This window comes from Panthera tigris, chromosome B1, assembly GCF_018350195.1.
Source record: "Panthera tigris isolate Pti1 chromosome B1, P.tigris_Pti1_mat1.1, whole genome shotgun sequence".
NCBI classification, from domain to species: Eukaryota; Metazoa; Chordata; class Mammalia; order Carnivora; family Felidae; genus Panthera; species Panthera tigris.
The window spans coordinates 76,828,218-76,852,700 of NC_056663.1; the positions used below are offsets into that span (position 1 = coordinate 76,828,218).

A 24,483-nucleotide genomic window follows, 5' to 3' on the forward strand; every position below is an offset into this window, starting at 1 on the left:
TCTATACATTACAGCTTTTTTGAAACTGCCCTCCTCCTGAAGCCTATACCTGCTGCCTTTGTAGGCCCAGGAGGCAAAATCTGCATTTTGTAACCAGCCGCTGGATCGAATCATGGGTCAGCACCAGCCCAGGGAGAAGGGCCAGTCAGATAGTCTCATTCCTTCAGCAGTGTGAATTAAGAGATCCAGAGTGGAAGTAGATGGTCTCAAGGCCTGGAGTTGGGACAGCCTTGAGAAGTTGGGGACAGAGCAGCACCAGGCTACATCAGAGCTACAGGCAAGCAGGAGTTACGAGAGAACAGAACCAAGAGCCAAAATGCACCCAGAGCAGCAGAGACAGGAGACTGCACAGTCTCGGAGTCAGAGACAGTGACAGACAGAAGGAGACTGGGGAACAGTTGCCCTGCTTCCTATTTCCTGTGAAGCCGGACCTTCCTGCCATTGGCTCCATAAGATTCCTCTGCCATACATTAACAATCCCTATTTATTCCTGAGCTTTTGTTGCAGGTGTGTGCACCTGTTAGCAAATACACTTTGACCAAGATCCATTTTCATGTGTTCTTCCCAAGCATCATTCTCCCTCCCCACTCCTCACCTAAAACTTCATAAAAGGACATGAACCTAGGCCAAGGAAGTGTGCTCTGATCACACATCCTTTGCAAAACAACACCACACAATCCTTTGCCCACCCCCATCACTTTTTTCCTCAAGAAGGGTTTATTGCAGGTTGGGTACACTTATAAGAGGCAAAAGTCTAACAATGAGAATGAACTACAGGGCCCCCCAGTTTAGAAGATGAGCAGGTAAAACAAATACATTGATTATGTACAATTATTAAAAAGGGCAGGGTAGTGGGGGAAAAAAGGAAAAACTGCCAGCAGCCTTCCAGAAGGTTAATAACAGAGGATGTTTGTGGAGCACTTTCCTGCCCCGGTCCTGACTGTGCCTCGGGCTATGTTTCCTCAGTTGTTTCCGGCCAGCTCCAGATGACAAGCAGATGATGAAAGAGACTGCGGTGGCTAGTCAGATGCCTAGTTTACCGTGCTCTGCTAGAAGCCGGCTTGCTGAAGAAGAAACCACTTGGCCTGGGGGGGTGCCGCATGCACCACGCCTTTCATGAAAAAGCCCAAAGGACGATTCCATTAATGTCTCCTAATACATATGTGGGAAGAGTTGGGGGAGAGCACACTGTCTAGGGAAGAAAGTGACATTCCCCTGTGGTCTGTATACAAATAAATATCCAGTGTTGTCTTAGGTGAGCCCAGCGCCCCAGGCTAACGGTGGACTGCTTCCTCGGGCACCTGGAACCACTTTTCAAAGTCTGAATTAGTGTCCGATGACCAGACTGTCCTCTCGGGTGCTCACTTCTTCCATCAGAACGCCAGTCCTCCGAACCCCCTCGGCAGAGGAAGGTGCTATGCCACCTCTCACAGGACACCCACAAAGGGACAAGTGCAGTTCTAAATTGTTTGTAAGAAAAAAAAGGAACGTTCCGAGTTTACTTAAATAGGGAGAGAGCTTGATTCATCCAAAGTGTTTCTATAAAAATGCATTAAATCCCAGATAAAAGTTGCACATTCTCCTGGTGACACTGCAAAAATGTCCACTGAACTGAAAACAATTTAAAACGAGCCGCTCCGAATATCTGTCACGGCAGCTAACACTGCATAGGACACCTCCAGGAACCGGTGGGCAGAGCCCAGATTATGAAAAGAAGCAAATCCCTGGCATCAAGCTCCTGGATCCTGGCAGCCCTCAGAGGTGCCAGCAAACTTCCCAACAGCAGTCAGCAGAGAAAGGCTCTTCAACGAGAGGGCCGCGGCCCAACAAGAGGGGCTTTCCAGCCGCGGCGGGCTCCAGCCTGTCCGCCTGTCTGCCCGGGGTCAGTCGCGGTGGCGGCGCCAGGTCCCTGCCCGCTCGCAGCTTTCGGCAGCAGGAGGACAAGGGGGTGTGGGAGACTCTGGAGGGGCGGGGGCCAGGTCTGCCGGTGCGGACACAGGGGGCTCCTCAGCTGAGGGAGGGACTGGAGAGGTCGGCTCCATCCCGGGTCGGCTGCTGCCCTGACAGTGCTTGCTGCAGAAAATCTGCCCCTCCTTATCTAGAGCCGTGTTCTAAGGAGAAACCAGTGGAGAAATAACACATTAGCCCGGCCCGGGCTTGGGTCATAGCTACCACGACAGGAGCGCACAAGAGCATGCACAGGGCTCAGAAACAGAAGAGGAGAAATAACATCGAGCTTCTCTTCCAATAGAAGCCTAAGAGAAAAGCAACGGCTGAGGATACCCTCTCCCCAACCCCCCAGGCGGTCAGCCACACTTGGCCCCTGCTCCTGGCTTAGTGTCAGCTGGCCCTGGATGGCAGCCTGAGGCAATTATTTTCTGGCTCTGAGCTTGCCTGAGTTCTGAGTGCTTCTTCCCATACCCAGATCTGGAGCCCAGAAGAATCCTGTGACAATGAGCAAACCCTACAAGAACACTAGGGCTTTGACAGCTTTTCTAAGGCAAGTTCTTCATCACAGGTTGAAAAGTTACTCACATGTCATATAAATAAGTAATCCCTATACAACCCAAGTGTCTGCATAATCTACAAAAGTCCTGCAATCTGATCGTGCACCATTACCCCTTTTGACATCCTGCATGGTCACCTGACCTGCTCTCTGGTCTTTCTGGACAGTTTTATCTTGTTATACCCCAAGTTTGTTTTTTTAAGTAAGCTCCATGCCCAACATGGGGCTTGAACTCATGACCCTGAGATCGAGTCGCGTGTTCTACCCAATAAGCCAGCCAGGTGCTTCACCCCTAAAGTTTTTAATCTGCTCAGCGCTTCAAGGAGCACAGAAACAGCCACAACCATGAGGAAATCACCTTGCTTTTCTGACCTTACACTGGGAGGTAAGACCTGATCTTCTTTTCTCCTCCTCTGACTCAGTTTGAACATTTCCTTGCTTGTCCAGTGAGACCCAGCCAAGCTGTCATCTCACTGGGTTTCCAAATGTGCTTTCAGTTCTCAGGCACCTTTAGCTCAAAGGCACAATAATCAGGAGGCGTTTTGTAATCTAACTACCCTGAGGGGAAATGTAGTACAGATTCATTATTTCTTAAAAAAAAAAAAAAAAAAAAGGTCTGGAGAAGATACGAATGAACAACACCTTTTAAGACGGACTTGTGTGGCTGGCTGGCTTGGTGTCAGCTGTAAAACAGGGTTCTCCACAGGCCCTTCCAAGCTCACGCTGAATAGCCAGCAATTTCCAAGGACAATTTCAATTACCTGGGGAGCAGGTAACTGTGGAAAAGCCCCCTCAGAAGCTTAGCATTGCTCTTTAACAAGCTTCCAACTTCCTAGTATGAGAGGAGGCCAAGCCACGCCTCGGTGAACACTCTGAAAATGGGGAGAGGCAGCATTCAACTTGGTTCTACCACAGAGCCCCTCCTGGGTAGCAGAGACAGTAACTCCCCAGTTATTGCTCCTCTTCTGTTCCTGTCAGGAGACCATGTGTGTGTGCAGCGGAACAAAGCATTGCGGTGCGGTTAGTACATACCATTGCCTTGGACCTAGTCAGAGGGAAGCAATGCAGGCAGCGGGAGAGGCAGGAGAAAGCAGGGACAGAAACTAGACTTACTTTAAACAGAAGCAACATGACTGAAACAGTTTTGTCTATCTCAAATTAAACCCAAATCATTCCCAAATTTCCCCCTGAAAGAAACATCATCCCCTCTGAGGGGGAAAGCCCTCCATGTGAATTCATCCTTTCTCAAGTTGGCTACAAGATGCAGCAAATGAGGGTTTCTTGTAATTCCCTTTCCTGCCACAAGATGGCCTCGTCCCTGAGGCTGGGATGTGCCCCCTGGGGGATAAACAAGGAGCCTGCCCCGCAGAGGCACTGTCCTTTAACTATACCAAGTGACAAGTCAAAGAAAATGCAAGTGCTATTCAGAACCACAGGCCTGTCTTAAACCAAAGCCTAATCCAATATAAATCTCTTCTCTTATCCCAAAGGCTCCACACCTGTATTACTGATAAAAATGTATCTTTGGACACGTAGCTGGAGAAAGAGAACAAAAGCCTTCACAGAGTTACTTGTCCTTTGCTGTTGTTCACAAAAAGTTGCTTTTTCACCAAGTGAAAAACAGCACTGAGCCGGAGAGCTGCTGGCGTCCTCCCGCTATGCACTCGCCAGCTCTTGATCTGGGATGACAGGCAGTGGGGCAAGCTGTAAAGTTTTAAGATAAAGTTTTCCAAGGGTATGCTCTGCTGGCTGAGAAGGATGTCAGTACGTACAGGAGACCCGCACCGATAAGAAGCTAAGAGCTGGACGCTGGTGTCAGAAAGTCTGAGACAAGCATGCAGATTTAAGATGGGCTGCAAATTAGAAGTTGCTCTGATTAAGCACAGCATGTTTGAATACCAGAATTCTGCTTCAGGATCCCCCATAGTCTCAACTGGGTTAAGAGTGAAACTCTGAAGTGTCTCTCAAACTGTCAAATCAAACTGTCAAATAAAATGCAGACAATAGCATCAACTTTACTTTCTTTTGCTGTTATTTTCATTCCTATCCTATAATTTTCTCACGGGAGCCTCAGGCACTGACTTTGGGGTGGGGGGCCAAGGCGGAGAGAATGCCAGGCGCAACAACAGACAGTAAGGTTGTATGGGTCACAGGACAGTTATCTGATGATTCGACCTTAGAGCACTGATACACTATTATTTCCACTTCTCTTTGTATCTGCAGGGAACGAGGTTACCCTCACATACTCTACTTATGAGAACGTATGAATACCAGGGAGAGTCATTTGTGGTTAATTGCTCTTAATATAAAAAACACTTAAAACTGTTCCCAAGGGCAGGACACACAGACACACAGTAGCGGTGATGAGGATGACAACACAGAAGCACCACCAGCTGCCCCCACACAACCATGCCCCAGGCCAGGTCCTCAGTTGGGTGAGGATTAGCATGGCGTCCCCATGGAGGCCTTCTTGCCACTGCTTTGGGGAACAAGCCCCGAATTCACAGGCCAGCTTTTTGGCCATTGAGAATCGGTACCTCCAGAGACAAGCTTTACTGATTTCTCCTGTAGGTACTGAATGTGATAATGCCACTCAGCAGCTCCTCAGACCTAACAACCTGCAGAGTTGTGTAGGGAACATGAGGTTAGACAGGACCCTGCCAACATGCTCAAAATCAACTGAACACACAAAAACACCACTTGCACAACCACCACTGGGATTACAGATATAATAAAGGTTGTTCACTCATACAACCATCCAGTTAAAGCTAAGGGGCTTGAAATTTGACTACTGATCTCCTTCATAGCAAATGGGAAATATCATTTGTAAGCCGGAAGATACAGCTTCTGAGAGGCTCTAAATGTCATTATCCAGAACAGAGCCTATACTGGGCCATAAGGTAAAGGGCTGGGTCATTCCAGAGCTTTAGCGGGCCACAGGCGTCGGCCCATGATTCCTGTGTGGGCGCTGAGTCCACAGGTAACCCAGGCAACGATGGCAGAACTCTCCTAAGCCCTGGGCACAGTCCCGTTAAAGGTCCTTCTTCTAGGAGACTCTGAAGCTTAATTAACCTAGCCATTAAATTTTGATCCTAAAAAACACTCTTAAGATTCTTCATTATGTGTCAAGTGTGCCAATTTTCTATGTTTTATTTCCTCTAAATTTTGCAGAAGCCTTACGGTGTCCATGCGACCAGTCTGTAATTTGCCATCCGTCCCACCCATCAGTGCCTGCTCTTGTAGGTGAATCGCTTAAAAATGTTCTCATGCTGTTGAGTCAATCAAGATGGCTCTTTTCAAAGTGTTTAAGCTCTGTGACAACTCTGACTTTCCCGGGCTTTCAGCAGAACGCTGCTAAAATGTTAGGAAAACCACAACTCAAGAGGCCTTCTCATTACTTTGGCACAGAGCACCCCAATGTCCTGTAACATGTCAAAAGACCGAGTCTGCAAGCTCAGGCCTTGTCTGGGGGAGGGAAGCAGTGTGAGAGCACGCTTTCTAGCAGGGAAAGAGTAAAGGAGTTCCGAGGACATACAGAGGGCTTCCAGGTAAATGCAGCCGCTCCAGGGGGAGAAAGGGGAATGGCAGACCATTAGTGGGGCTAAGGTGGTGGATACCCAACAACACATACCACAGTGTTCTGTATTCCCCGTGTTGAGGGTGGGGGTGGGGAGCAGGGAAGGGTTTCCTTCCAGCTTCTATATGGACCCAGAATCTTCTTGAGTAAAGGTTCCTAGACTACACTGTGCCAGAGAGTAAGCAACCGCTTTCCTTCTAGTTGGGTAGAAAACAAGTTGAACCTTTCCAGAGGGTGAGATGCTTGTCCTGAGATAAGAAAGCTGGAAATGTAGAGACAGCCCATCACTGGCTGTCAGGTTCCCAGGGGGCTGTCAGGGGTGGCCAAGCCGCTAACAACTCAGGCACCTGTCCCCTTAGAAAGTCTGATTCCAAAGCCACCCCAGGTCCTGGAGAAGGCAACCCCTCACCTGCTCCCAGATCATGTGAGCGGTATGGGCAGAACAGAGGTCATGGTCCCCAGTGTTGGTGCCACAACAGGAGGGGACATACTCACTGCTGGGCTTCAGGCCCGACTTCAGCAGGAACTCAGGCCAGGACAGCCGGTGTTGAGTGAGCTAACCGCACTTCTAGTTCAATTTTATTCTTTCTGCCTTTATTTACTCTTTTGCTAAATTTACCTTAACGTTTCTTTCCTTACTTTAATGCCACTGTTTATTTGTTGTGTTTATGCATTTAGATAAATTCCCTTAAAATCATTTTGAAAGAAGGGAGACCTAAAAAAAATTATGGGGATCATTGTTACTGACATCTCAAAATCTTTCTAACCCTGAAAACAAAAACACAAATATATATTTTTTGCATTGTTCTGTACTTTTAAAAGCCACAAAGCACGGATTTTTTAAAGGAATTTGTTTAACTTTAGCGGTTTCTTACCCCTGGTCTCAAAGAATAATTCATACCTCACACAGTGTGTTTGTGAAGCCTTGAATAGGCAGGGAGTTCCTTCCTTAGGCTGTAAATCCCAGCCGGGCTTGGGAGGCCCTCTCCGGATGAGAAACAGAGAGGAGAGCAGAAGCAGCTGCCAGGGAGGGCACCGAGCCCGGGAGAAGGGGCCAGCGGCTCCTTGGTGCCGGGACTCATCAGGCTGGCCTTGCTGGTACCTGCACAGCCCCCTACCCCAGAACTCGAGGCCTGGGAGTCGGCCAGATGGGTGCACTCCACGTGCCAAGCCAATCTTGAAAAGCAAAGAGGAACATGGAAGGTGCGGACTTCCATGTGAGGGAACCTCGGCTATTCACTTCTAAAGATTCAAATTCCACCGAGCAGTCAGGCCCGACACTTCAGCTTTCCAAGGGCAGAACAGAGTGCCTTCCACTTACCATGATAACCGAGACCCCGGTGGTGGTGCTGTTCTGTTTGGGGAGCGCATTATTAAAGTGCTGTTTGAGTTTACCTGTTACTTCAGCTTGCATATTATTCTCCTGGGAGGCATCATCCTACAGAAAAGAATCAAATACAATGATTTCAGATTCTCAGGTCTACGTTGGCTTTTCCTGAATAGTCACCCTCACCCCACCATCTCTTCCTAACAGGACTGATTTTCACCACAAGGTTAGGGGAACAATTACTGCTGTTTAGCAGTCCTATGTCCTCAGGAAGACCCCAAGCCATTCCCTTTGCTCCTTAAGCCTCAATCAGGCCAAGTAGAGAGCACCAGTCTCTGAGAACACGAAGAAAGACACTCTTCAGGCTTCTAAGACTCTGTCCCCAAGGCACAAATCCCACAGAGTTTAGTACAGATCCCTCCCATGGAAACACCAAAATTAATGAAGAGTTTATTATTTTGATCAAGAATTCACTTAGTTGTTAGTCTTTATCGCTCATAAAGAAATGTGGCATCTCAGCTACTTGGTCCAAGACCTAAGTCACTTGGCAGGATCCAGAGAGGCTGAACCCTCATGTCAGGATGTGTGGGACCCTGCAGAGATAGTGGAGGGGTGCAAGGAGCCACCACTCCCCCACATGCAGGCAAAAGCCCATGGCTAAGTACATTAACCTCACTCTCATGGAGTCTTTGGGAATAAGGTAAATGCAAACTCTCCCACCAGCACCACTTAATGGATCACATTTACCCTAAACCCAGAGGTACCACCAAGCCCAGACGAACTCTGGTCAACGTCACACCCCCTCTACTAGGCTCCAGAAGGGACTATGTCTCAGCCTCCTTACTCTCAGAAGGAGATCTCCTACTACCATGTGTCATAAAGACATGGGGATCAGCGTCTGAAACATGCTCATCTCTTGGGCAAATCCTGAAAACTCTCAAACCCCGTAAGTACAGAAGGCAAAAGCTGAAAGGCTCCTGAGAGCGCATCCCAACCAATCCTTTCATTTTGTAGATGAGGAAAGTGAGGGACAGAAAGGGACAGTGACTTGCCCAGGTCACTCACAGAGCAGGATCAAATACTCCGAGATCCTCATGCCAAGTGCCTTCTCCCAGAGAGCTACCTTTGTGCTACTTGCTCATGAGAGAAAACAGACATCTCATCTGCCATGGAACTTGGATGCAGAGCTCTGCATGTGCAAAAGCCACGGTGAAGAAGCAGGCTGGTGGTCACAGAACTTACAGATGTTCCTTCCCCAAGAACGTGGGTACTTACTGACACCCAGGGGTGGCTCAGGATTTCTCCCGCGGTACACCGAGCTTCAACGTTTACCTGAAGCATTTGACTGATTAATTCCTGGAACCAAATAAAGAAGAGTATAGAAGAGGCGAGGTGGGGGACTTCCAGCATAAACACAGATATCTGAGCTTGCACTAAGTACTTCAAAGAACCAGCCAACACAGCTGCTCAGCCATTTCACCTTAGAAGCTATTATCACCTACATTCCTACTGCCCTACCAGGCAATCACACAGACACGGCTGCCTCAGGGCAGCACCAGTGTGAGAGAAGAGAAGGTCTCTCCTGGGTCTACATTAAACCAAGATGTTCTCTCCTAAGAGTTCTGGTTATTATCATCATTCCGCAGTGTAAAAACTGCAGTATTGTTCCTTTTGGCAAGTCAGTATGTCTCATTCCCACATTCTGATGGGTGTCCAATACATATTTCTTAAATAAATGAAAGAACTCATGTTTAGGGCTTAGAGGAACGCAGGAGGGTGGCAGGGGCAAATTGGGAAGACAGCCAGTCCAGCTTTCAGAATGTGCCTATGAGTTCCAGAGACTATACTGTGGGATGAACTTAAAGAAGAAACACATTAAAAGTCAAGCCAGACCTGGAGCTCGATTCCAAGAGCTGCAACAGCCTCACACGGCAGACGAGGGCCCCTTGACACAATGTAACCCATGGAAACAAACCCAGATGGGTACCTTTGCTGAGTCTGTGATGTTATCCCAGTAGGGGGCTGGAAACTCTAGCTTCCCAGCCAAGATCTGGTCAAAGAGATCTTCCTGGAGATTGTTCTCACTAAGTCAGTGACAAAGAAATAGAAGAAAAATCAAAGTTACCATGCAGTTTTCAACAAAATGCTCACAGGAAGAATGGGGTGAGGAGTCCAGTCTCTTGGCTTGGGAATTTCATATCTCAATTGTATTTGTTATGACACATTTTTTCCTTTTAGATGATGAGCTAAAGAACATATCCATAGGCCTGGGTATCAGGGAAAGAGAGGACACAAGGTTCAAGAAACTTGTTTCAGCTTGAGAAAAGGCAGTAATTCTGGAGACGGACGGTGGTGATGGCTGCACAATACTATGAATGTACTTCATGCCATTAAAACTGTACATTGAGGGGCACCTGGGTGGCTCAGTCCGCTAAGCTTCCGATTTTGGCTTAGGTCATGATCTCACAGTTAGTGAGTTCAAGCCCCCGCATTGGGCCCTGCCCTGGCAGCTCAGAGCCTGGAGCCTGCTTCAGATTCTGTGTCTCCCTCTGCCCCTCTCCCCACTTGCACTGTTTCTGTCCCTCAAAAATAAGTAAATGTTAAAAAAAAATTGTAAATTTAAAAATGGTTAAAAGGTAATGTATATATTCTGCCAAAGAAAAAAGGACTCAAGAAAAATATGGAATCTACAAATAATGTAAATCCTCATTTCAGGAAAAAAAAAACAATCTCGGCATCTGCCCTCACTTAATCTCTCATGGTGATCAGAGTGGAAAAGTAACAAACCTGAGTCAGCTCTCCTTGCCCTTCCTCTTTCTACTTTTCCAATAAAAGAGCCAAGAGCAGTGAAACAGCCAAGATATGAAAGAGTCATAAGGAGTCCAGAATCTGGATAAAATATTCATGACATAATTAGCTCCCCATTGGAACCTGACTTTCACTTAAACTCAATCTGCAAAAAAAAAAAAAAAAAAAAAAAAAGAGCCCATCCAAGAAGAGCGACTAGAACCACACAGACTGAGGTGAACTGATGCTGCTGCCCTCCCAGGGTGGGCATCCTTCCTCAGCCCGTACCTAACTGTGCTACCCTCAGAGGTGCTCCTGCACATATAGCTGGTGCCTACTGAAACATAACGCCTTGACTTTTGAGAGAAGGTACACAGAAACGTAAAAACACTGCTGGGAAACATTCAGGAAGGTGGATGTCACTGTCTCCTAGAACGCAGAGCCACAGAGCCCCACCTCCCCCTTACTTGGTGGGTGCATCAACGGCTGAGCGAAAACAAAATCATTAGCCTTCTAGGCCACTCATTACAAAGCCCTAGTGGAAACCTCAGGATAAGCTGCTGGAGTCAAGATGAAAATCCAGGAGTGGAAGTCCAGTCTCAGTGTGCACCATCTGCCTTGGAGTTGCCAACAGGCCCCCTGCAGCCTGCTGTGCAGAGGACTCACATGAGACCCCACCCGGCCTTCTAGACGTAAGCCTAGTCATGCTAACTGCTCTCCCAGAGTGAGCAAGTGTGGTGTCCACAGAAACAGGTCACTTGGGGCAGTGCCTAGGGACAAATTCTGGGGCTGTGTGATGTGACTACCCTACACCTTTAATGAAAAAGAGGACAGGCAAACTTCGTTTTATTTCTGCTTCCCTTTACTGTACTTTGCAGATAACTGTACTCTTTTTTTACAAGGTGAAGGTTTGTGGCAACGCTGCAGGGATCACGTCCATCAGTACCATTTTCCAACAGCATCTGCTCACTTTGCGTCTGTTACATTTTGGTAATTCTCGCAATATTTCAAACTGTTTCATCATTAATCTGTTAGTTATGGTGATTTGTGATCCTTGGTTACAACTCACTAAAGCTCAAATGACGGTTAGCATTTTTTAGCAATAAAGTACTTTTTATTTTACTGTTATTATTATTAATTATTATTTTTAAGTAGGCTCCATGCCCAGCCTGGGGCTTAAACTCACAACCCTGAGATCAAGAGTCCCATGCCCCACTAACTGAGCCAGCCAGGGACCTCTACTATTTTTTTTTTTAATAAAGCATTTCTTAATTAACGTATGCACATTGTTTTTTTAGACATAATGCTGCTGCACGCTTAACAGACTACAGTACAGTGTGAACATAACCTTTATTTGTACTGGGAAACCAAAAAATTCATTGGACTTGCTTTTACTGTGGTATTTGCTTTATTGCGGTGGTCTGGAACCACTCTCACAACATCTCCAAGGTAGGCCTGCAGAGTCTGTGGGCTTTTGTGAATACTCAGGACATCTCAACAAGCCCAGCTGAATTGACACCTGCCAGTTCATAAAGTCTGAGTCAAGAGGCACATCGAATGAGTAGCAAAAGTCAGGCCAGACAACCAGGTAAGGCAAGCAATTCCCACCGCCCTCCTGGAAAGTGCTTTTCTATGAGCCTGCACAAACTCTCTCTAGGTTGTCTGATGTTTTCTTTTTCACTGTTATTTCCCTGCTGACTGAACTCAGCTCAACTCTCCAGGAGAAAATGTTAGAAAAAGATGTTAAAAATCACCCAATTCCAGAACCGTTGCTTTTAGCCACCCTGCTCTATTACTCATCATCTTTTTTTTTTCCTGGAATAGCAAATAGCTTATATTTTGTTAACATACAGGACTTTTATTTTGTTCATAAACAGCTAAAAAGTTGGAAGTGTAACTGCAGCAAGTAATTTAGGTTCTTGGCAAAATAGTCTGAGTCAACAAACAAAAGCCTAGGGGGTCCCAGCAATAAGAAGTCACCTAAAGGATCCATGCTGTGAACTGCAAGCACTTTGAGCATTTCAAGCTTCCCTCAGTAGAAGAACAGAAAGCTAATTTATCCTTCTAAGTAGTCACATAGTAAAAGCCACTCTGATTAAATCCACACTGGACTTATTTACACATTTATACTTCCACAATTGGGCTGAGATGTTCAGGGCACTTTAAAATCCTAAACCAATACAGCTCATGGATCAAGGTGCTGTAAGTTTAAAAATGTACATTAAGAAAAACCTGGAAAACAACAGGAGTTTGAGCACATTCCTTCTTTTCAATGCCAAGTTGTTAAACAGTTGTCTGATGAGGTAACATGAAAATGTTGTAAGCTACCTCACAAAATAATGTTTAAACATTTGGCTTATGGGAGGTATAAGTGCATCTTTCAGAAAAACAAAATTATCATGCAAATATTATGTTTTGTCAGTGGCCCCAAGATCAGACTTGCTTAGGCAATAACTAATATCGTGGTTGTAGGACCAGCTTCTGAATATAACATATAAGTCAACAGCTTTCAAAAGGTAGCTTTATTGCTTTTAATTAGCCACATACTTACCTCCAGTTCCCACAAAGAAGCTGCCATGCAGTGAGAAACAAGTCACAATAGATACATACTGTTCAATCTGAGTCTCAGTCTCGCTTTTGGTTAAAAGCAAAAAGCAAAATCAAATAACAAACCCACAGACTGCACTGGCATGTGGAAACACTAGAGGGAGTTGTGAGCACACATTCCTCTAAACTGATCCCTGATAACCCCTTTCCAACTGATCTCAACTTGGGTTAACCAAGGATGGAAACTCTGCTATAACAGGCCCCATGATCACTTGCCAACAAAACTACCCCCTTCACTTGACTAGTTCCCCAAACAAATCATCACTAAAACCAGCCAGAACACAATGGAACTGTAAAAATGACCACAAATTATTCCACTCCATGTACATACCTGCTTAATCTTCTCTCACATTTACTCTATTTGACTTCATTTGGTCAATGGGACATCAATCAGCAAATCTGTGTCAAGTGAACACTTGGAAAGTGGTTGAGCAAAGGAACTTGCCCTCTCTCTGGCTGCTTTTGGGGATCCTGTATCCACCATCATGTGAAACCAAGGTTAGCCCATTGAATGCTGAAAGGCACTTGACCAAGTCTTATCTGTTGTCCCAGCTGACCCTGAGCGAACTACCAGGCGTGTGAGTGATGCCACACTAAACCATCAAGTCCCAATTAGCCAGCCCAGATCAGAAGAACTGCCCCATAAATCCATAGAACTGGCTCTAACCTTTGGAGTAGTTAACTGTTCAGCAAAAGCTGGCCAATAGTGCAGTAATCCTATAGTCTGTGTAACCCACCTAAGCAATGACTTTGAAGGAAGACCATGATTTAATGGCCAGATGGCAAGAGCTTCCCACTTGCAGAAACCCAATCCTAGCCACAAGGACAAGGTCCCACTCAAATGCTCTACCTTTCACTTAAACTTTGTGATTTCCAGCCCTCAAATAAGCATACCCTCATACTCAATTTATTCTTGATCAATATTCTGGTGATGGGTGTCTTTACACCATAAGGCTCTCAAAAGTAGAAACTGACATCTCTGTGTCACTCTTGTATTTACTGTTATGTCAGTAAAAAGAAAACTTGTTCAAATCAATTGAAAATTATCGTTTAAAAAAGATATATCTTTCAACTTTTTTGTAGGTTTGAAAGCTTTATAATAAAATGTTGGGGGAGAGGCAGCAAATTAAATGTATTGAACTTACTGATGAAGTACAACACCATAAATAAGACATCAGAGAATATGCTTTACATTTGATCCCTGACACCTAGAATAGTGCCTGGCACACAGTAGCTACTCAACAGTAGTTGTAAAATGAACAATAACAGAGATTAAAGTGAAAAGAGAGCTCAAGAAGATACATAAGAAAATCAAAGTTGCATCATTAGATGAACTTCTATTCCCAAGTCATTCATTTGCTCCAAAGAGGGAGATGGGACAGATCAAAAGAGGCCCTGTGGCCAAAGCCCTGCACTCTCTCATGTTCACAGTACTGGGTATGCTCTATGCCCGCTGTCACACATTCTGACACCTGTGTGTGGCCACCTCTGCCCCCCCCACCGCCCCAGGTGAGATACGTGATTACCAAGAATCAGTCTCTGTTTGTTCCCAGGCCTATTTATGCTGAAAGAATTTGTAATATTACGTGAACAGATAGAATTAATTTAAATTTCATTAACTATTACGTGAAATATATGAACATATAGAATTAATTTAAATTTCATTAAATATTATGTGAAATACTATGTGAACAGATAGAATTAATTTAAAAAGAAAGAGTTCACTGTTTCTATGAGAACTAGGTTGAAAGCTTTGGAAAGTGAGTTGTTAAAAAAAAAAAAACCCTGCTGTCAAATTAAATAGGAGAAATGACTATTAAGAACTGGAAAAGGAGGCACGTCAGTGGCTCAGTCAGTTAAGTGTCCAACTTCAGCTCAGGTCATGATCTCACAGTTCATGTGTTCGAGCCCCGTGTTGGGCTCTGTGCTGACAGCTCAGAGCCTGGAGTCAGCTTCAGATTCTGTCTCCCTCTCTCTCTGCCCCTCCCGACTCCTGCTTGCTCGCTCGCTCTCAAAAATAAACATTAAAAAAATTGGAAGAAAAAAAAAAAACGGGAAAAGGTTTGTTTACCTAGAAGGATCAGACTGCTTCATAAAGATCTTTAAATCTCACTCCACTTGAAAAAGATTGAGAATGGATATTGTACACATTGGATGATTTGGTGTGTTTTACAGAAGGGTGACAAGAAATTCAGAGGACCATATACCAAGCAAAGGCCTTGACCTCACATCAGAAGTGTGGTCAAGGAATATCCATTAATAGGTTGTAAATTAAGAAAAAAAGTAAAAGGTATGTTTATATAATTTTTAACTGACATTTTTTTTTAGTTTTGTTTTTTTTTTTTTTTTTTTTTTTTTTTTTTAAGTTCATGACCTGAGCTGAAGTCAGCTGCCCAACCAACTGAGCCACCCAGGCACTCCTTAACTGACATTTTTATTGACCAGATTCTGGTCCTGATTGCCAGGATGAGAATGCCTGCTTCCTGACCAAAGGGAGAGTTTACAATTCAGATATTGTTACTCAAAGAGCCACTGACCTTCGGAATGGAGGGAATCCACAGAGAAGTATGTATGTGATCACGCCTGCCGCCCAAATATCCACCTTCAGGCCATAGCTGAGAAAACAAAGTGGGTGGAGGGGAGAAATAATGATATTACTCCCAGGAACCCTCCAAATTACTGGAGTAGTTGCCTTTGTTTGTTATGACGAAGGGCTTCCTCAGTGTCAAACCACTCATTTCACACAAAGGAATTAACTGCCCTTTGGACTGGGACATCTACTCTTCTCCGGAGCTAACCACAATATTGGGAACTGTTGCCATATTTCCAAGACTGGCCCTGGGACAAAAGTCCAGGCCTAGAGCTCTTGGACACAGAAGCACACACCTCAGTTCCTGAGATTAAAGTCATGGTGCAGGTAATAGACTCTCCCACCCTCCACGTTCCCAGGAGGAGTGTGAATACACAGCAGCCGGAGCAGCAAAACATACCTTTTTCCACCGAAGTTCAAGTACTAACCAAAGCCACCAGGAGTCTTACCCGGTTTCAGCAATTATTTCTGGAGCCACGTAAGTTGGTGTGCCACAGACTGTGTATAAAGGGCCTTCCACCACAGTGGCCAGACCAAAGTCTCCCAGCTTCAAGGACTTGGTTCCATCAGGATATTCACACACCTGGAACAGAAACCAGCCAATAATAAGAAGTAGTTTCTTTTCTCAATGATTCCAAAGGGGCCCTTGGAACTAGATAGAAACAACATTGATTAATAAATTAAAAAAAAAATCTCTCCTTGTTGATAATACCATTGTTTACTTCGGATGCTCTAAAGCTCTAAGTTTTCTTTAGAGATTTTGCATGATTGTGTGAAATACAGAAGACAGTATCTTCCATCTTTGTAAAAAGTTCCTTATCTTGGGGCATCTGGGTGGCTCAGTTGGTTAAGTGTCCAACTTCAGCTCAGGGCATGATCTCATGGTTCGTGATTTTGAGCCCTGTGTTGGGCTCTGTGCAGACAGTACAGAGCTTGCTTGGGATTCTCTCTCTCTCTCTCTCTCTCTGTCAAAATAAATAAATAACTTTTTTAAAAAGTTCCTTATCTAGGAGTATAATGAATATGTGTGCATGCTGCCACGGCAGTTAGGGGTGCAGGTAGCTGCTTACCCAGTGTGGCCTAGACAGTAGGAAACGGAACTTGACTACATCCTCACTGAGTGTGAAGTACTTGAGAGACTCCGAAATGGTGTTTATTAACTGTCCTGGAGTTAATCCTCCTAGACTGTGTCCTCCAAACTCCTCCTGGGAAGGTGGAGGGTGGGAGAGTCTATTACCTACACCATGACTTTAATCTCAGTCATGTTTAGAAAATAAAATCAAGACTTGTTCTCTGAACAGTCAAAGATGAATATAAATATCACATAATGAAAAACTTTGGAAGTTTGGAAAGAAAGTAAACTTTGGGATCAAACAGCCTGAGCCTGAATAACCTCTGCCATTTTCTGGTTGAGTGACCTTCAAAAACCACCCTATGCATGTTCTTCACCTGTGAAGTGGGATGAGACTAGTCCCAGGGGTGGTGTCAAGAGACCAAGCTCAGAGCAGGGCTCAGTGAAGGTTCCTTCCTTTTCCTGGAAGGACTGGCTGATGAAATCAACTAATTATACTGGAAACGGTTTAACAATGCTGGTGAAGACGTGCGTGCTTTTTGCTTAAATGGAAGCAATCTTCCTAGAAAACATTTCAGCAACATGTACATTTCTTTAAATTATTTATAAGCCTTGATCCAGTAACTCTACTTCTAAGAACCAACCCTAAGGGAATACAGATGAACCCAAAGGTTACACACAAAGCCACTAATCTCAGAATTTATCTATGTTTTTAAAAACTGGAAGGAACATAAATGGCTAACAGGACAATGACTTCATAAATCATGGAACATTCCTATGATAAAATACTATGCAGTCACTAATAAGCACATTTCAAATAAGTATTAATCCTACGGAAAATATTCACTATATTACATAAAAAGAACATTCAAAATTATATATTCAGTACAACACACCCAAATGTTCAGTTTATTTCTAGGTGGTAACACCAAAGATTACTTCAGCTTTGTTCTTTATACTTTTCACTGGTTTCTAAAATGTTTACAATGAACATGTGTTGGTTCTATAATCAGGAAATTTTATACATAAGCAAATTCTCCTTTGGGGATAAATGTCTGAGAGTCACATTCTAAATAGATGGTTTTTAGATTTAACTATGTAATCTTTAACCTATTCATCTCCTGGATGTCCATTCTGAAAAGAGTGAATTTCAGAGAAGAGCAACTGCAGAGAACTAATCTTTACTAACATAATATCTTTCTCTATTTTTATATTTTAGTCCTATTTAGTTTGCTTTTCTTCACATTTTACTATGAACTGAGGCAGATTCTCACCCAAGCCGCTTACTCACTAAAGGATGAAAAATTTAGAAAATTACGTTTTTTCAAGATAAGCATGTTAACAACATTGTCCATTAATCTGATACTCAATGAGGGGGAGTGATTTATATAGACATCATTAAAAAGCATCAAGCACGTCAGGGCTCCCCCTTGTCAGCGATACCCAATCTGTACAGGCATTTAAAAAGTATGGCACTTAAATACCTTCCTTACCTGTGATGCCCTCATCAGTGAAAGAAGAATGTTTTTCACCATAGTGTTTAATAACTGCTTCCACATTTATGTACTAAGTATACATCCCCAGCATACATCTTTATGACTTTCAAGTTTCATGGGAGTAATGGTGAGGCTCACGGATATTTATCATTCTGAGTCAGCCACAACTCAGCAGAGGCATATTCAAAGCTACTAATGATTTAGCCTAAAGCAACAGAAACCAAGTTCTCAGTCATGCCAGGGTCTAAGGACGACCTTCCATCCATTATGTTTAATGTAAACATTAACGAGAACAATCTGATATAGAGAATTACAGTTAGAATTTATGATGCATTTACTGAAACCCAGACTTCAGAAATTCCCTAAGTAATTGCAGTGATAAGAACATTCTAAGCAACATTATAATTTTAAATGTCTATATCATGAAAGTAAAAAAAAAAGTTTTATTAATGTCACTGTTATTTTGTTTTTGCAAATTCAAAATACACTCATTAGGTACATTTTTTTGAAAAATAGTGTTTACTTTCGACATGCAATTTAGGAATGCCTATGGGTATTTGAGGGTTGCTATAGACACTCAGAAGTCCCTGAAGCCCCATTTCTCATATCCCCTATAAGGAATTCAGAGTCAGATGCAGAAGCATAAACAGAAAGGTACTGAACAGTTTATAATCACTGAATTATGTCTGGGCAACTGGCATCCTATCCTCAGCTAAACATCTAAAGAGAAGTGTCATAAGGAGCAGACAAGCCTGAAAAATATTTCATCTGATTCATTTCTCCCCAATACTTGACACAGAGGCAAATATGTGAAAGATAATATGAGTAAATTTCAAATATTAGCTGGAGGTTCTCTTCAAAGCAGGAAAAAATATCTATAAATCTACACATATAGACACACATTTGTACATTGCTTTAAGAGAATGACACTGACATATAAACACATATGGCTTTCCTTTCAGAGAATGATTTTAAAAAAGAGGTGGACAAATGCATAGGGACCCCAGAGAAAGGCCTTCTGTTCTGGCAGTGTGCTTAGTTCTTTCCCCAGTTACTGACATCCTCACAGAACTCCAGAGATGCCAATATTTTCCCACACGTTATCTCACTGGACCTCAGAGTCACCCCCCTGGGTGATTAGGAAAATAACTGTTACCCGTGTTTTTCAGATGAGGAAACTGAGGCATAGAAAACTCAAGTTTTTAGTAGCTACCAAGTGGGAATTCCAACCAAAACCATTACCATCCCACTACACCATCCTGCAACAGATTCTGTGTCTGAAAGTGAGAGTAGGCCTGGCAGAACCCCGGCTGCAGCCTGCACCCCTATGCAGATTCTGAGTGAATTTAAGCAATCACAACTGTGAGAATTCTAGCCCTGTGGTGTTCAAATGCCCCACCACAAGCTGAGAGATGCTCTGTCAAAAGTTGCGCTCAGAATGCAAAAGTTAAAAATGTGAGGAATGTAGATCCCACATACGGAGTAAACGCTGCACGTTCTCTAAATAAAATGTCAACACAATGATTTAGAAGGGCTTCAAATAGGAGAAACCAACCCTCTTCTCTCCTCGGTCTCCAGAACTCCCGGAAAAGCGGAATTTATCACTGGTCTCTCATAGTTAAGTCTGACAGGGCACCACCAGGCTGTAACTCACAGCATTAATGGCCACCCCAGTGCTCCCTGACACGCCGACCCATACATCTCTGCTGGCAGGGTTTTAAATTATGACACCGCTACCAGAGAAGGGGATGCAAATCAGATGTCTGAATGCTCTGCTGTTTAAAAACAGAATTCATTTTTAGAGTAGGGAGAGGCCGATGGTCACTCTGTGTACTTACTTCTAGTGCCTCGATGGCACTTTCTCATCCTAGGGCAATTCTGACCTGCTGACTCAATCTAGAATCTGCAGAGTGGTCTAGTTCAATTTTCAATGGCAGGTACATATTTTACTTAGATATGTGCAGGTAAGGTTTCCAAAGCCTGACCCTTTTAGAGCACACATTAGCCTCATCCAGATATCCTCCTTCCCTTCCCTTTTGGGTAGCACACTGGGGCTGGTGCAGGTCTTGAAGAGGGGTGAAGACTCATCTAGAGCAAGTTAGACTAGACAACAAAGTTGATTCCAAGTTCTTGGTTATATTCTGAGACACATCATCTTGGAGACACCCATCTCCATCATATTCTCTTCCTTTGATGCGTGATAAAAGGATAAGGTATCAGATTCTGAAATGGTATACACATTGTGAGTAAACGAAGAGAAGACATGGGAGGGGAGAGTGGAATCAATGAGCTGGGAAATGCACATTCCCTGGTTTACAGGCAAGTTCACTAATGCCTCAGTTGCCTTCCTCACAGGGCCTTGACATTCAAAGCTACAGAATGGGCTGGTGCCACAGAAACCAATTGTCCCTAGAGACCTGCAGGTCTGTATTTTCAGAAAACATCAGTACATGCAGCCACCAGCGTGAGGTGGGCCATGGACAGAAGGGAGAAATAAAGGAGGCATCCTCATTAATACCATGGCATTTATGTCTGGCCGCTGCCAGAGAAAGCCCTGTCACCATTGCTTGTGAAGCCCCTGGCCAACCTTTGTCACCTGGGCCTGTAACAGGTGAGAAGGCTGTTTTGAGGGGAGAACACCATATTCTCACTTCTATCCTGAGGCCCAGTCCTCCTTAGAGATCGTAAAATGAAGTCCATCATACATCCTGTTTTACAGAGAAGGGATATTTATTTTCCTAAGAGGAAAATCTAGACATGGAACACAGTTCCTCAAGGTAGAAGACAGGAAGGAAAAAGCTCATATACTTTTAAATGGATACTCAGAAATCATCAAATGATATTACCAAAAGGGGAAAACGGATACTCTGGATTAGCAGAAAGCCCCCAGGATGGCCTTAAATCCTAAACATCAATGCATATTCCTTTCCACAATTATTTGTATAGTACAAGTATGAGACAAGTTATAAAGATCTGTGTTTGAGTGAGTGCTCACTGCTAGCTAAGTGACTGTCAATGGTTAGTCAACAACCATTTACTCCACATCCACCACAGCGTGCTTCCTTGAAACTGTCCAAGGCACTGACGACGTAAAAATAATTAAGATACATACCTTGCCCTTAATGGTGCTTACCTATAGAAGGAGACAGACAAGCACATGATAAACTCACCACATCAGGGCATGCAGAGCAAAACTAGAGGTGGCCATGACTGACTCGGTCCAGGGAGTCAGGAATGACGTCAGAGAGGACATGCCTTTTGCTCACTGCCTTATAAGATGAATACATTTGCTACATTGCTGGGAGAGGCAGCATTTCAAATGTAGACCAGTATGGAAATAAGCAATGATATGTAATGGTATTGATAAAGTTCAGTCTAATGAGTAAGGACAGGAAAACTTGGGTTTGTATTATCATGATATAAAATATTCAGATAACCTCACCTAAGCAGTAATGATGATGATACTCAGCCCTGAAAGGTAGAAAAAGAGGGGAAAAAATGGTCTTGTTTGTGTCTGGGGGGAATGTGTGAAGAAGTCCCTTATCAGCTTCTCTAAAATTTCTCTACAATGTGGACACAAAGATTAGCCCAATTAGTAAGCTGTGTTTATTAAGGCCACCATGGAGGTGTGCTAAATATGACATGAAGGTGAGTGTCACTCTGGCCAGATAGGTGGGGAAGGGTCGGTAACAGAAGAGACTAAAAAGGTAAACTGGGACCAGATTATGGGCCCTCCAAGTGCCACAGACTTTTCTTCTGTAGAACAGTGGGACAAATAAGACTTGTAAACAAGAAAAATCAACATCTGAGTCTCAATTTCTGTACCTGTAAAGCTGAGATAAATGGACTAAATTATTCCTAAGGTTCTGTTCTGCATGTAAACAAACCGTCATATTCTACTTCTACCTCCTATAAGCTTCTCATTCTCTGATTTATTCTTCAGAATTTTTACCTCAAAAATAATTTTCCTTCTCACCTTTCTTTAGTCAGTACCATCAATCAAAACATAGATGTACATGTGGGGTGCCTGGGTAGCTCAGTCCATTAAGCAACCAACACTTGGTTTTGGCTCAAGTCATGATCTCACAGTTCATGGGTTCAAGCCCCACATCAGGTTCTGTGCTGTCAGTGTGGAGCTTGCTTGGGATTCTCTGTCTTCCTCTCTCTCTGCCCCTTTCTTTCTCTCACTTTCTCTCTCAAAATAAATAAACTTAAAAAAAAAAAACGTAAATGGAAACGTGTTTTCTAATGTCTGATAAACAATAAATACAGAAATACATATCAATTCAAGAAATCCACTAATGCTTTATGGTCACTGGTCACTAACTTGAGTCATGCTGAGTCCCTTCATTTAAATTCTCTCAATCCCTTATTGCAGGATTCGTATAGACTCTGAAATGATACTGTTTGCATGAGATCATGTCATTTTAAAGGGAGAGAGGTATGAATTGGAACAAAAACAGCAGAGATGACTTACCAAGAGGTTCTCTGGCTTGATGTCTCTGTGCACAATGCTGAGGCCATGAAGATACCTGAGGGCGTTGGCCAGGTTGTACACCATCGCGCTGCCATCTCTCTCAGTGTACTTGGTTGAAGAGGTAATTGCATCAAAGAGATCCCCACCCTAATGGACACATAAAAAAGAACACAGCAAAATGTCAATAGTGACAATCCCGTGAAGGTAACAAAGAAGGTTCATCAGCCTGGAGCAGATGAAAAAATGACATAAGTGCCATGAAAAATGATGATAAATAATGAAAGTTTCAAGGTAGGAGATCATTTTTTCCAATTAGGTCCTTCAAGAACATGGTTAAGTCTTGGGATTTGGCACCAATGAAATCTCCTGAAATCTCTCCATCCTCTTACTTTGACCAATTCCATCACCAGAAAGAGCTCAGTAGCTGTTTCCATCTCTTCGACCAGCATGATGATATTTGGATGTTTCACCCTGCGCAGGATTGACACTTCATTCTCAATCAGGTGCTCCTGTCAAAGGAAGGGGTTAGAGAGGTGGATCAGACACCACAGAACCATCTGCCTGATTTCTATAACCTGGAGGGTGCATAGTCTGCTGACGGGAAGCATCCCCCTTGGCGCAAAGCAAACCAAACCCTGGCCAAGCTGGTTTCCATAGGGACAGGACAAGTCAGTGTGACGTGTCATTGTCACCAACAAAAAGGAACTGATTATCTTCAAAACGTCCCTTGAAAGGGCTCAATGGTGTTGTCCTGGCACATAAAACATACTGCCTTCTTATCTCTTCAACACCTTAAGAGGTCATGACACTGGCAGCTTGGGCACACAGCACTGTGCTTTGTGATTCATATGGAACCACTTTTTTAATGTGAATGTAACACTCAAAATTAAGATCAAGTATACAAGGAAATTTGCATGTGTATGGAATACAACTTGAGCATTAAATTTTTTGTTGTTTTTAAACCATTACTAATATGAATTTGAGTTTCATGTTGAAATTTACAAAGCGGAAAAAAAAAGTTTTTCCTCTATGGCTGGATATAAAATCATTCCCCAGAAGGATGTTCCTTATTATCTTGTATTTCAGAAATCAGAAAACAGAGTACCATAGGGACCACGGTTCTCATTTTATTTCTAACCACTTGCCTGAAAATACTACTTATCAATCCTTGTGAGTCATGCAGCCAGGATCAGCAACTGTAGCAAAAATGTTTACCCACAGCATTAAGGAATTATTCTCAATATACCAACCATGAATCATGTATAACTATTGCTCTACTTTATTATGAGACATGAAAATATTTCAGGAATATCACATTTGTTGATCCTCAGTAGCTATAATAATGAATTACTTTGAATTTAGGATATGCTCTGTGAAATTAACTAACTGCCCTCTGACACATTCTAGGTTTTCAAATGTAACTTACACCTAAAGCTTACTGTTTAAGAGATATCATTTGTTACCTACATGCACACATATGTATACACCCATATGTGTGTGTATGTCCCTCATATCGTCCCTTTTGCCTTTGCTATCACGAATCTCAGAACCAAATTTAGTGTCCACTGCAATAAGAGAATTATCTCTAGGTCAAGATATCATTTAGGTTCTTGTCTTATCTTCACACATCCATGTGTACATATCATTTTACTCTAAGCCACCTCAAATACTCTGACAATAGATGAAGTACACATTATAACAAAAGAATAGCATCCACAGAATATCTGTGCTAGCTCCCACACATGTGGAGCGTTTCCTGAGCATTGAATGCCCCGTGCTTGTCCAAGTAATCACTCAGTCCGTGTTGGCAAATGACAGTGCAAATGCTAAACAGAAGTAGGAAAAGAAGCAACATTTACTAGGAATCTAGTCACTATTTGTCAGTCGCTTTGCGAAGTACTTGTGTAATGTCTTAACGCTTTATCCTTAGAACAGCCTTTTGAGGTAAATGCAAACCTAGGTTTCTGACATCCAAGCTCACATTTTTTGTGCTACACAACATCACCTTGTTTTTTTTTTTTAATTATTATTATTATTTTAAGTA

At 43.4% G+C, this 24,483-nt stretch overlaps 1 protein-coding gene across 7 annotated transcripts in view; it reads right to left on the reverse strand.

Moving 5' to 3' along the window:
• Positions 1 to 694: 694 nt before the first annotated feature.
• The window catches only part of DCLK2 (doublecortin like kinase 2), a 151,172-nt gene continuing 127,383 nt past the window's right edge, over positions 695 to 24,483 (reverse strand). For 4 of the 7 annotated variants that reach the window (XM_042983786.1, XM_042983785.1, XM_042983789.1 and 1 more), the window contains 8 exons: positions 22,829 to 22,948; positions 22,440 to 22,586; positions 15,844 to 15,977; positions 15,342 to 15,419; positions 9,398 to 9,494; positions 8,686 to 8,766; positions 7,405 to 7,521; positions 695 to 2,111 (listed from right to left, as the gene is read on the reverse strand). In XM_042983786.1, coding sequence (XP_042839720.1) covers positions 1,884 to 2,111; positions 7,405 to 7,521; positions 8,686 to 8,766; positions 9,398 to 9,494; positions 15,342 to 15,419; positions 15,844 to 15,977; positions 22,440 to 22,586; positions 22,829 to 22,948 — 1,002 coding nt within the window. In that variant the 3' untranslated portion in view covers positions 695 to 1,883. Of the gene's footprint in view, positions 2,112 to 4,047; positions 4,489 to 7,404; positions 7,522 to 8,685; positions 8,767 to 9,397; positions 9,495 to 15,341; positions 15,420 to 15,843; positions 15,978 to 22,439; positions 22,587 to 22,828; positions 22,949 to 24,483 lie in introns of those variants that run through there. The other 3 variants (XR_006216735.1, XR_006216734.1, XM_042983787.1) reach the window with 2 other exon arrangements.